The 13,613-nt window shown below is 43.8% G+C and overlaps 1 protein-coding gene across 5 annotated transcripts in view; it reads right to left on the reverse strand.

Annotated features, from left to right (window-relative positions):
* PPP2R2B (protein phosphatase 2 regulatory subunit Bbeta) overlaps positions 1 to 13,613 on the reverse strand; it is a 244,790-nt gene that overhangs the window by 40,169 nt on the left and 191,008 nt on the right. For all 5 annotated transcript variants that reach the window (XM_083430846.1, XM_083430847.1, XM_083430849.1 and 2 more), the window contains one exon: positions 2,332 to 2,509. In XM_083430846.1, coding sequence (XP_083286972.1) covers positions 2,332 to 2,509 — 178 coding nt within the window. The remainder of the gene's footprint in view (positions 1 to 2,331; positions 2,510 to 13,613) is intronic.

Here is a 13,613-nt window from a genome sequence, read left to right on the forward strand (position 1 = left end):
GAAAGCTAGGAGCTAAATGATACCTTAAACCTAGGTTATGTGCACAAGAATGGGATGTCTCGGTGTAGTTTTTTTTATAACAATAATAAAAACCTGAAAATGAATGAACTGTTCATTTTTCACATGGTCTAGTCCTTCCTCTACCCACTCCTCCAATATTCTTAAGAGGGTGTCTTCTCCAGTCTTCAGAGAGTAGCTGGAAGTGGGGAGGCAGAAAAAGGTCCTCCTTTCCTTCCACCCTGCAGTTTTAATCTGAAATCTTAGGCACAGTACTGTGCCCAGAGCTCAGAAACTGTTCATGAAATTCCCTGTTTCAAAATGTGCCTAGAACAAGGGGAGTTTCAAACACTGGCAAAGCCCTCAGTGTGGTCACTGCAAAGGTAACACGAGGGTCAAGAGATAAACTGTATGGTAATTTTTTCAAAAGGAGGATCACTTAAAAAAATGAAAATAAAAGGAAGAGGAAGGCTAGCAATCTCACTCTGTTTACCTTTAGTTTTAGATTTACATACAGTTGTACAGACACAATAAAGCCTGTAGCCATTGGGGGGCGGGTGTAGATAAATATATATACATATAATACCTGCAAAAGACCATGGCAAAATGCTCTCCCTAATGTTGCCTGTTGTCAGTCTTTGTCTCTTCCCTGCACAAATCCTGATTCTTCCCTATCATCCTATCCCCAAATCCTGACCCTCAACCCCCCTCTATTCCCCTCCCTCTGCCCATCTGACACCTTTCTCCCTTCCTCCAATTCACACACTTTCTTCACCCTTCCTTCTTTCCCTCTTCTCCCTTATGCATGCACTGTTGGCTGCAAGCCTTGATTAAACTATAGTAAGTTTTCCACATTTCAGCGGAACATGCTACATAGTCAGAGGAGAATGTTATTTGGTCTGCATTTTAAAGGAAAATTGACCTAATATTCAACTCCCGTAGCCTAATTATTTTTTGAATTTTATACTTTTTCCAATTTTGCAGGAACAAATCTCAACTCAAACAATGTACCAAAATATCTAAATGACAACTACCACCAAATATTTTGGGATAAAATATATTTAGAATGGCTACCAGTAGATAAAATACGCATTTTTAAAAGGTTGTGTCAGAATCTCTCTTTAAAAACAAAACAAAAAACTGTTACAGATGATTTGCAGAAAGATGGAATGGACTGATGAATGAACACAGGCTAAATTGACCCAGATCAGAAATAGACTAATTTCTCCATCCCTGTGTAGATGCTACAGCCTAACACCCAGATCTTCAATGCATTTCTTGGGACACTAGTCTTACTGAAATCAATGGTGTCTTTAGGATTATACCTCTATCTGATAAGCTAATGAAAACAGGAACAAACCGAAGCTGCTTTATATTCAGCTCACTACTGTCTCCACTGATTAGCAGTGGCTCCTACCAGGAGATGCTGGGGATTGAACATGGGGCCTTCTGCACGTAAACCAGATGCTCCACCATAGAACTACAGTCCTTTCCCTGGGTGATACTATCAATACCACACATGGGAGTTGTGTCCCAATGGCATCTTCCCACACAGCTCTGGCAGCTCTGTCTATGCAAGGTCACATCATTATCCATTTGGAAACTTGTACCAGAACCACAGAATTCTCTGAACTCGCAATATAACTCTTTACTCTAAGGGGGAAGAATAAGAACTCAAACTGCAGCCTACTCCAGCACCCATTCTTTTTATCTCAGCAACCCCCAATAAACCACTTTACCTACAGAAAGTGCTTTGGAGAAATATGCTTGCCACCCTCCTCTGTCATTTCTTAACTCCTGCAATACTAGTCCCAGGTGTTTTTGTTGTCCTTCATATTCCCCTTCTTTACTTTCTTGCAAAGACCTTAAGACTCTCCCACCCCATTTCTCCAATGCAGTTACCAGAGGGAAGCAGTCCACAACTTACCTAGCTAAACTGAGAGGGAAGGAAGTCATTTCCTTCATACTGAATGGCTACAGCTGACGAAAATGGTTTCAAGTTTTTCTAATTGTTTGCACGCTACCAAGAGAACTTTAGGTTATGGCGTATCATACAAATGCCATAAGGTCAGTCAGTAAAGAAGGTCTTGGGCACATGTAGAACTTTTTATAAGGTGCTCAGGGTTTGCCTCACTTCTGAGTAAACATTTGTCTGCAGGCTAAAGGCAGGTGGGGGACTGAGACAAGTACAGTTGTAAAGTGCACTTTAAGGACACAACAAACCAACCATTCAAGAGGTGCAAACTTGAGGTTCAAGCAAGCGGTGCCTTCTCAGAACAGGGCTCTCTTCTGATTGGATGGCAACTCCAGCCAGATTCATGCAGCAAAGGATACTAAAACTTTGATTGGTTATTTCAAAGTTCCACAAGTTTATCCTCAAGTCATCCGCTGACATGTAAGTTTCATAGTCACTGTTCACAGATATGGAGTTGATGTGATATGTGTGTGCATTTGCGAATACTCTCCTGGGAGTTGCCTCCACCATTAAATCCATGGGCCTCAGCACGGGTACCTGTCAAGGCAAGAAACAAAAGGGGTTAATCAAAGAGAAAAAATAGTCTATCATCAAAGAAAGTATCATATACTGCAACCACTTTTCTGTAAGAAACATATATGGTTATCAGAACTGGGTTCTTATGCTGGGTTAGAAGAACAGCAACATTAAGAATTTGAACTTGCTTTTTCCTCCTCCTTCCTATTCCCCCTTTCCTCATGTGTCATGTCTTTTTAGATTGTGAGCCTAAGGGCCGGGACCATCTTAGTACTGGTTTTTGTAAGATGCTTTGAGAGCCTTTGTGACTAAAGGGTGAAGTACAAATCCCACAAATAAATAAATAAAGATTAAGGTTAGTAGAGATTCCATGCCCTGCGAACAACCTTTATTTCCTTCTTCCCATCATGCAGAAAAACTGGGGTGGGTATAACAACATAACACAAAAGCATAAGTTTATGGCATAAGTTTCCCCACTCCAATGCTTCTTAAGTATACTCCAGTAAGATATCAGTCGATGAACCTTCAACTATATAAGGAAACTTTAACATAATAGAAAGGTGTCAGCCAATGGTGGCCAATGCCAATGCAGTATTTCCTCCAGCAATTTCATTACTGTGCATTATTGTCTGTATGCTGCCTGGGGAGATTTCCCATGGCTGTGGAGGTGGAGACGGGGATATGACAGCCAGGATCAAGTGACACTAGAACATAGGAACTGCCAGCTCAGAATCTGAGATTAATGTGATGAGCCTGCTTTCTAATTCAGCCTGACACATTCAATGATGCATCGTTTGCTGTTGAAGGACTTGGCGCAGCCATCTGGGGACATGGCCCAGCATTTTGCCCAGAGACTGCAGGGAGAAAGCAGCCATTGAGGCTGTCAAGAGAAACGTGATGGTTTTCAGAAGTTAAAGGGTTCTATGGTCATATCAGATTTCCCTAGAAACAAACAAACATCAAAATTAAGGGCTTCGCCATAAGATTTTTACTTAGCCCTGTGAAGTTATGTGGGAAAGGTGTGTCTTAATTGGTTTTCTTACTGCTGTTCACTCAAAAAAACAAAACCCAGAGTTTCCCACAATTAGGAAGAATCAATCAATCAATGAGTAGGGTGGACAAATTGGCTCAACCGCAGTAAACACAGTGGTAAATGAGCCAGTCCACAAGTACAGTTTATATTGGCATCTTTGTTATGCATTTACTCTGCATAAGAATGTTACTGGGCATGTTACTGAGAACAGAAAATCTAAATGGTCTAACAGGTGAAAAGGACATTGGACACTGTGGTCCAGCTCTGAGGGCCTTCTGGCAGTTCCCTCACTGCGAGAAGTGAGGTTACAGGGAGGTTACTTGGTAGTGGCGCTCACCCTGTGGAATACCCTCCCATCAGATGTCAAGGAAATAAACAACTCTCTGACTTTTAGAAAACATCTAAAGGCAGCCCTGTTTAGGGAAGTTTTTAATGTCTGATGTTTTATTGTTTTTAATTATTATTATTATTATTATCATCAATTCTGTTGGGAGCTGTTCAGAATGGCTGGGGAAACCCAGCCAGATGGATGGGGTATAAGTAACAAATTATTATTATAAAGTGTGTAGTCAGGATTAGATGGTGTTTCCTGGTCTTTATGAGACCATGGTAATGTTTAAGAAGCAACCAACCAATCCATTTGTTGTAGCTGGGAGTGTATAATTGGTCCCATCTTCCGGTTGTGGTGATCAAATATTCTAAGATATATTCAAGACTTCATAAATGAAGGCCCAGTCCACTCTAGCATAATGCAAGGAAATGCATCCTAGGGTGGGAAAGTGATGGAGCTATGCAGAAAGAGGTAACTTCTTAAAGCCAATAATGTTCTCCAGGACTAACGTTTGGGGGGGGGGATGGGGAGGGTATCAGAGCTCACAAATGGGATGCAATGGGAGCAGCAACGATAGTTCATTCATGCATCTGCCCTATTTACATCTAAAACTGGCAGGGTAGGAGTGTCACATTTTTACAACAAAATGTGCATGTGGGTGAGTGGAACTAGACCTCGCCCTGCAAACCATGATGGGCAAATGGCAGGGTGATGTCTTCTTATCTGCATCAGGAAAACACCATGATCAGCAATTTTCTCCTTTATGCGCCCTGATTTCTAAGACCCCATCCACCCATTACCTTCCATTCTGAAACTGCACTGGAGAGAACGTGCAAAATGGATCTCAAACCTGTCTAGTCAACTATGGTCACAAGTAAATGGATGCTTTTAAGATATCAATTAAAACTTAGCACACAGCTCTTTTACTATTAGGTTTCTACTTAAGCCACCCTTCTCTTAACTAGTACAGTCACGACGTTCTTAACCAACACAGACAGCTCCTTAAATATATTCCTTATTCAATTACAAGCGTAACCTGGGGCCAGTATCTATATGCCCATTATGAAAGGGTAATTCAGTGTAACAAACCAAATCAAGACCCTACACAGGCTGTCAAATAAAATAAACCAACTAACAATTTAAATTATTTTGTGTTTTCAAAAGGGGGAATGAAAATGCCAATCGTGTGTGTGTGTGTGTGTGTGTGTGTGTCTGTCTGTCTGTCTGTCTGTCTATATCTATCTATCTATCATCTATCTATCTATCATCTATCTATCTATCTATCTATCTATCTCTATCGTGATGAAGCACAAAATACTGTTTCCATGCAGATGCAGTTTCTAACCCCTTTCTTCTCATCTGGTGAGGATTTTTCCTCCTTCCAAAGTTAATGGAGCACTAATCCTCTTTTGCACTGTAAAATTCGCTTTCTGCCATGGTTCAGTGGTGGGTGTGGTTCAGAAAGCAAGGGGATATGGCCTTCTTCTTTGTGCCTATCAGAATTGCATTTCTTCAGGCAGCAATTAACCCCAAATTGAAAGCATCCCAGGAAAGAAAGAGGGAATCGCATCAGGATAACTGCTGCTGTTCTTTTTAGAGCTAAGCCCCTCTTTTCTCCTTCATTTCCTAGTACATAAAACCTACTTCACAAATTCTCTTATATTTAATAGTAGCTATTTTTCCATAACCCCACCCCATCTTAGGTCCAGGACACACTTTGGAGGATTCAAAATGGTGGCCAGGCTGCTAACACAGTTGCTTCTGCTGCTACTCATAGCAGCAGCCACACCCTCCCAAAAACTGTTGGGGGGTGTGTGAAATGAAAGAAACTGTAATACTGGCACCCTACACTCACAAAAATGTTGCAGCAGGGGAAAATGTTCCCCAGGGGAATTTTTTTGAAATTCCTTCCCCCACCCCATCCCACCCTGCTCCACATAGGATGGAGAATTTTGAAAGGCCATTTGTGTACAAGCTCTAGCTGTTTTACTACAGTGATATCTCTGGTTGTGAACGGGATCCGTTCTGGAGGCCCATTCGCAACACGAAAAGAGCGCTACCCGCAGTGGCACGTCTGTGCACGTGCGGGTTGTGATTCACCGCTTCTGCACATGCATTTGACGTCATTTTGCGCTTCTGCACATGCGTGAGCGGCGAAACCCGGAAGTAACCCTTTCTGGTACTTCCGGGTCACTGTGGGACGTAACCTGAAAGAACATAACATGAAGAAGACGTAATATGAAGTATGACTGTACTTTTCGTCTGAGTTTTTAAAATAGGATCCTTGAGGGGGGCTATATTCCCAATTGAAACAAATGCTTAGTCAGACATGCTTTGTCCTTGTACTTTATAGATAGAGACTTGCTTTCAGCATTCAAAAGTAGTCCTCTCAAATCACTGCGGTGTAAAAAGCATAGTTAGCAGAAAGGAAGAATCGCAAAGTGAATGTGCTGCTCTGCATGGAGGAATCTGCTCACGATATCTGCTGTGTGACTTTGGCCCAGTCATCTAATTTGTGTTTCCTTCTTCTGTTTTATATATAACACTTGTGACTCTGTGTGGCTTTTCTGTGACATGTAGCAGTATTTTCCACTGAAACGCTGTATCCTACATTTTAAAACTGAGTGATGTAAATACAGTGTGAGAATGACAACAGAGAAAGAGAGAAGCCCAGTGAACGTCAAAGCTGCTTCTCAAATCTCACTGGGTTCGTGGGCCTTCTCTTGAAACTACCCGGTTTTATGTGCTGTCACGTTTAACCCACATCTAAATGTATTTTTACACGTTGGAATAACATGTGAGAGTGCATTCTTTTTTTAACCATGTGGCAATAGATGTAGACATTGATCTGAATGCCATCAGATGCCATTGATCAAGCTCCTATTGAGCTTTATCTTGACCCCATTAACATGAGTAGAGAGAGCCCAATTTATTCCTGTGCAGTCATGAACTCAGCAAGCCTATGTGGCTCAGGGTACAGCAGCTGATACCCCCTCCTGTTATGCTGAACAGAACCATTTTATTAAATTATTAAAACATCACCTGTCTAGACAGAATATCTGGGCAGCACTGGGTGTGTGTGAATGCTGTGAGATAGTGAGACCAACTTCAAATGGAGCTCTAGGTGCTAAGCCTTCCTCTTCTATGCCTTTTCCTCCCCTCCTCTTTCTCTTTCTAGAAGGCATTGCCTATGCTGTCAACAGTAGGAATAACCGGCCAGTGCTGCCTGGGGATTAATATTTTGCAGACAGAATATTCATCAAGGACTATTATCATGGTAGGCTTACAATTTCACGCTCCCTGTGCCTTTGCCTTATTGGGCCATTCCTGTGAAGTGAGAGGAGACACCTTCCTGCATAAAGATAAACTTGCAATCTAATTACAAGCCTCTGCTTCCCCCAGGCGTTCTCCTTCCTTCTAAACTCACACATTCAACCCTAGTGTCATTTCTTCCCCTGTCCTTTGTTGCTTGCTGTTTCCCTCTGCAAGTCCTCCACATCAGAAATACTATAATCATAGAACTGAACAAAATACGTGAACGGGCTTATTGCTGTCACCAATTTGTCTGATGGTATCCAACCAACTGTTACCCAGGTGAAGGGGAGGGAAATGATCAGATGGGAAAGACTCATGGAGAAGGGCTTTGCAACCACAAGATCCCCGGTTTAATCCCTGGCATCTCCAGGTAGGACTGAGGGACACTCTTGCCTGAAACCCTGGAGAGCAGTGCAGAGACAATTATGAGCTAATTGGAGCAATGTTTTGACTCAATATGAGGCAGCTTCTGGTTCCGATATACCAGTGATGGCGAACCTTTTAGAGACCAAGTGCCCAAACTGCAACCCAAAACCCACTTATTTATCGCAAGTGCCAACATGGCAATTTAATCTGTATACACCTCATTTTTTTTCTGTGTGTTTCAGTTTCTTCTTTATGACTGCTGTTGAAATACTGTATTTTTTGCTCTATAAGACTCACTTTTTCCCTCCTGAAAAGTAAGGGGAAATGTGTGTGCGTCTTATGGAGCGAATGCAGGCTGCGCAGCTATCCCAGAAGCCAGAACAGCGAGAGGGATCACTGCTTTCGCTGCGCAGTGATCCCTCTTGCTGTTCTGGCTTTTGGGATTCAGAATATTTTTTTCTTGTTTTCCTCCTCCCAAAACTAGGTGCGTCTTATGTAAAATGAGGTATACAGATTAAATTGCCATGTTGGCACAACCACCACCACCTTTCATAGTTTGGATATCATGAACTGACTGATGAAGCAGAGGAGGAAGAGGATCCCGGTGAGGGGTGTAGCTGGGGCTGGAACACACCAGGGAAAGCAGGGGATGGGGAAGGAAGTACTCACAGGGTGACGGAGGATGGCGAGGGGATGGAGGTCAATGTGCAGAAACCAGAGCAGCAGGATCCATTACCAGAGCCAGAGGGACCCCTGTCTCCATGAATATGGCAGGCTCTGAGGTGTAGGGAGCAGCAGGAGTGGTGCTCTAGGAGGCTGAGGCAAGCAAGGGCCCTCAGCTCAGCTCTCTAGCTGGCCAGGTGGAGCTCGCTAGCTCTGGGAGGTGGTGTGTGATTCCTCAGCTGCAGCAGGTGAGGGTCATATGCCTCATCAAGCCCAGATGCTGCAATCAGCATGCAAAGTACCCAAGGGAAGCAGAGCTGAAGTGTTGTTTCTGCTCAACTGCCCATGTTGAAGGACTTTGGATTGGATGCTCCTGGACCTCTATGGGCCTGCGCTTCAGGTTTGACTCTTAACTATATCCTGACTGCTGGACTTCAGACTTGGTTAGACGGATTGACCCTGGACTGTGTTTCCTGTCCTTTGGATTTTGGACTGTGCTCTTTGCTTGTGTGGCTTGACCCCTGGACTTGGCATACCAACTTGCTGCCAGTAGGCCAGGGGTTCAGGACAAAGGAGGATCCAACCATGGGCCAATAAAATAATGCATATCTATTCTTCCGTTTATAGATCAGTTCATTTCAGAAAGAAATAAAGGGAGAGATGGAGTTAAAAGGAGATTGGAGTATATTGGGGCTGTGGGATGGGGAAAGGAGTGCATAGCTTGTGTTTACATGGAAACAGCCACCTGAGCTTGGGTGATAGATTGAGTCTTCCAATATGCCCTTTTCAAACTGCAGCCACAGTTGCCAAGCACACAGGAAAGGTGGTGAAACCGAGCAGAAGAGGGAGCGTTGTTCACTTTAATGAATGTGCTTAGTGGTTCTTGACAGACCAGCCAGCAGGAGTCCTGTTGAGCTTTTCAATTACCACTGCACTACAGAGCATGCTCCTGGCACACTGAACTGCCCCAGCACCAGAGCACATGCAGATATTTGCCCACAGCTGATAAAATAAAAACCAATTGCAAAGAAAGGAAGGACAGCAGTATTTTGCTGTTTTCGTCACGAACTGGCCTTTTGCAATACAGTCTACGGAGATGCAATTTAAAGGGGAAGTGGGAAAACCGGCACAGCTATGGCTTCCTTGCTCTGAATCAACTTGCACATTCAGTCCATGTTCCCCCTGGGTTATTCAAGAGCAAGGTGGGCATGGCTCACTGACAAAGTTTGGTGAATATTACAGAGGGGAAAGCCAGGTGTATAGCCACCTCTTCATTCCTTAACTTTGAAACTGATTAATGAGGATAAAATGCTCATTATGCCCACAAGTCACAGATTTTGCCTGCCAAATGTATGCAAGTGGCCTTGTCCTGCACATCATTTGCAGTTAAAAGCTGTGATTGTTCCATGTACTCATGCTATGGAAGCATGTTACATGTGTGTATTTGTCTTTGTACCGGAGAACTGGTTCAAATGATTCTGTCGTTTGATATCATGGTCATTATTGTGTGCATTCATGAATGTGTGTGTGTGTGTGTGTGTGTGTGTGTGTGTTACCCACTACATTAAGGTGAACATAGTTTTTATAACAAACTTAACCCAGGTATGCAATCATACTGCCTGGTAAAATCTCTCCCCCTAAAATTTCACATCTTCTGTTCAAAGGTTGTTCCCTAGCTTTTTTACTGAAAATGGTGTAGCAGTGATGGTTAACACCATATATTCAAGATACAGAATAGTATTACAAGGCTCCCCGAGTACGGAAGTGTTTTAGACATTTATGATAACTGCAGTCACACATGGGCGAATGGAAGCCGGCCATTTGGCACGGGGCCTTGTAAATTTGGGGTATTTGATAAGTTTTGCAACTTGTTCTTATACACATTGGACCAAACTGACACTTTCAAGCAAGAGAGCAGCTTTTGGTTTTTGAACGGGGGTGGGGGCACCTTATTTTGTTCTTATGTTTGACTTCCCATTTTTAATTTTTATTACAGAGATGTGGCATACCTAGGCTTCCTTGCGCTGTTAGGAAGAAGCTGTATTAGCACCACCACCCATCCTTTGCACCCTTGGCCGGCTGTGGGGGGTCTAGGTGCCCCAAGAAGCTAGCGTGCCTTGCCTGGCTGCCCAGAGCAGTGGAGGAGTGGCCCAGGGAGCAGACGGGCTCCTAGCCACTCTGAGCCAGAGTGGAGAGGTGTGATTTTCATGCCTCCCCTCAGACCTGTGCTCTTGGTGGGGGCCAACTTGGCCAACCCCTGGATACACCCCTATAGGAACCTCAAAATCTGAATTTCGCCTGGACATCTCCGAGAAGCCCTGCACATATACAAATATCAATTCACTTCTCGTACCAGCGATGGCTGCTAATGAGTCCCATCAGTGCATGAGGGTTTCTGCTTTTGCAACAGTGCCTTTCCTGCCTTTTCTCTCTCCATGTGCCCCTGAAACTGGCTCAGGGATGTTGGAAGAACCCCCAGAACAGCATGGGAAAGGGACTGTTCCACCAGGCAGGCTGCAGGTCTTGTGCTGACAAGATGTTCACCACAGGACAATGCTCAATTCCAGACACAGGTTCTAAACCACATTGGTCTATCATTTAGATTAGATTAATTAATCCAAAACAAAGTGCAATAGATGCATTTTGCCCCACCCCCAAGTTATTTTGTAGACAGGCTGAGGCAAGGAGCTGGTCTCTGATAAAATATCTAAGAGAAGGTTCAAATATATTCTCTCTCTCTCTCTCTGCACAGCAGCATCGAAGAACAAAATTCGGTAGAGTCCCTTTTAGAACTGTAAAATGCATGTGAAGATTGCTGGACTGAAAATGCCCTTAAGACCAAGTGTAACTGCACACAAATTATTTATGCATTAGGAAGAAACATGGAAGTGATCACCCAAATGCATTCTGAGGTGATAAAATCCTGTGTCAGAACCCTGCACAGTATATGATCCAGAAGCCATGGGCTGCCCCCACCATTTTGTTGCTGACCCACATTCTACTTCAAGGCAGGCAGAATTTATGCTCTTCCCTATTAAATAGAATATTGTATTCGGATTCCCTTTTCCACACACCAAATACTGCAAGCAATTACGCAGCTCAGGCATTGTGCTTCTCTTCTCGGACCCCCTGCAGTGTTTCAGAGCCTCTCAAAAACATCAACCGAAGTCCTCACATTTCTTGAAGAGAAGCTTTCACGAAAAACTCTCGACTGTCATGAATTTTCAAAAGGGCCCTTTTCCCTTTGGTTTGATGTCCTTAGCCTCTTGCGTTCCTTTTCTCTTTGACATCTCTGAAGCCTTCCCACACAGATGTTCAGTAGCACAGGCTAATCTCTGAGCCCGGCAGTTCAGACCATCAAGAAAGGAAAGTACAAAGGTGCTGCCAGCAATGGAAATAGGAAGAGCTAGCATTTGTTTCTATTAGTTTTTAACTTAATTAAAACAGAAAGCTGAAGTAATCCCTGCAAGAAACTGCTTTAATGTAAGTATAAAAGAAGACCCAAATGAACCTTAGAGAATAATAGGGTTGCTTTTTTAAAAAAGTGTACATGACATAACACTGTGTAGGCAGCCGGCTGCTGAAAGAGAATGAGAGAAATCGCTGCTGTGTGGGGCAGAAGAAGAGGTGGAATGGCTAAATGTTAGGCTTCAGCAAGAGTCAGACAAAAGGAGAAGGGAGTTGGCTGGCCACGCAACTGGGACAGAATTTCATGTATGATCCAAAATAGGTGTGGGGAGGGATGGAGGGTTCATGAAGATCCAAGGTACGAGACCAAAGACATGGAGGAGAGGCTTGGGCACTGAACTCACACCAGAAACAAGGTTATCAGATTGATCAGCAAGCTCTGAGGTTTTATTAGGAAACAGTGAACATGGATTGGCCTCTGGTGTCAGCTGACTGAGTGTTCAGGAAAGGTGGTAGTGCAGCCTAGGTAGCACCGAGCTTACCCTGCCAGGTATGCAGCAGAAAACAGATCACTGGTGGTTCAGGGATTAACATGAAGGAGCCCTTGTTCAATACCTTACGCTAAAGGAGGGAGATGTCCCTGTGCAATGACGGGAAAGTGGCTAAAGAAGAAAGGGGTCAATAAGAATGCACAGTGCATGTGGCACCTTGAACATTTTCCCTGGAAATGCCCCGTGCCCCTTTTTATGGCATCTGCATGATGTAGCCCATCCCACTGGCACTATCCCTCAGCTTAGAGGCAGTGGACACCTCACAAGCCCATACACACCCCTTCCCATGTTCCCTTGTCCCTTCCCTTGCCTATGAACACCTACTGAATTAGCACACATTCACACAATTAAATTGGCATGTTAAGAAGCTCAGTGGAATGGATCTGTAGAGAAACACACAGCCGGCTTTCAACTCAAGCTCCACTTTGATCTCTTTGTGATGTCCTGGTAAATGCATACTGAGCTGTAAGCTGGGGCCATATGACAGCAGTCTAGTAGTTTAGATATTTGGGAATGGATTCATTCATCCCACTTTCCCCACATGTGCAGTTTGGTTGTGTGCATTGGGCTTTGACTGCTAAAGAAAAGATGGTTTACCTGCCTAAAGGCTGGGAATCTCATCCTCCCAGTTCAGGCATCCTGAGTCATCACTTCATTTCCTACAAACTGTCTTGGGAGCAACATCTGTAGACTGTACACCAGTCACCTTGGCATTCTGTGTCCTGCTGCTTTTCCAGTCCATGGCCTCTTCCACCTCCCTTTGCTCTTAAAAGGTTTTAAAATCTGAAATATTTTTCAGTTACCTTCAGTATTGCTTGTGATGCTTCCCAAAGCAGTCCATGGACAACTCTGTCCTACTTTCCCCCAGAAATATAACATACAAAGCCACTGTTCACTGTGCCCCAGCTACCTACTGATAAAGTAAATGCCACACTACATGTGTTTGCTTTCAGTGTGCTGCCTGCCTCTTCTGTTATGCGTCCATATAAGAAGACGACTCTGGAGTCTTGGGCAAATGGACTAATTATGCTTTACGTGAGCCTACTGAAAACACAACCACTTTTCCAGCCAAGACTACATTTAGACACTGAAGAAGAAGAAGAGTTTGGATTTGATATCCCGCCTTTCACTCCCTTTAAGGAGTCTCAAAGCGGCTAACATTCTCCTTTCCCTTCCTCCCCCACAACAAACACTCTGTGAGGTGAGTGGGGCTGAGAGACTTCAAAGAAGTGTGACTGGCCCAAGGTCACCCAGCAGCTGCAGGTGGAGGAGCGGAGACACGAACCCGGATCCCCAGATTACGAGACTACCGCTCTTAACCACTACACCACACTGGCTCTCTGTGAGGCAATGGTGGTCCTGAAGCTCTTTTTAAAGCATGACCCAGGCAGCAATACCACCTCTTAAGACAGTGGGTCTCTTTAATCCCAAGTCACAATATATTAATAAAAATATGCA

This window comes from Podarcis tiliguerta (assembly GCF_965153285.1).
Source record: "Podarcis tiliguerta genome assembly, chromosome: 2".
Lineage (NCBI taxonomy): Eukaryota > Metazoa > Chordata > Lepidosauria > Squamata > Lacertidae > Podarcis > Podarcis tiliguerta.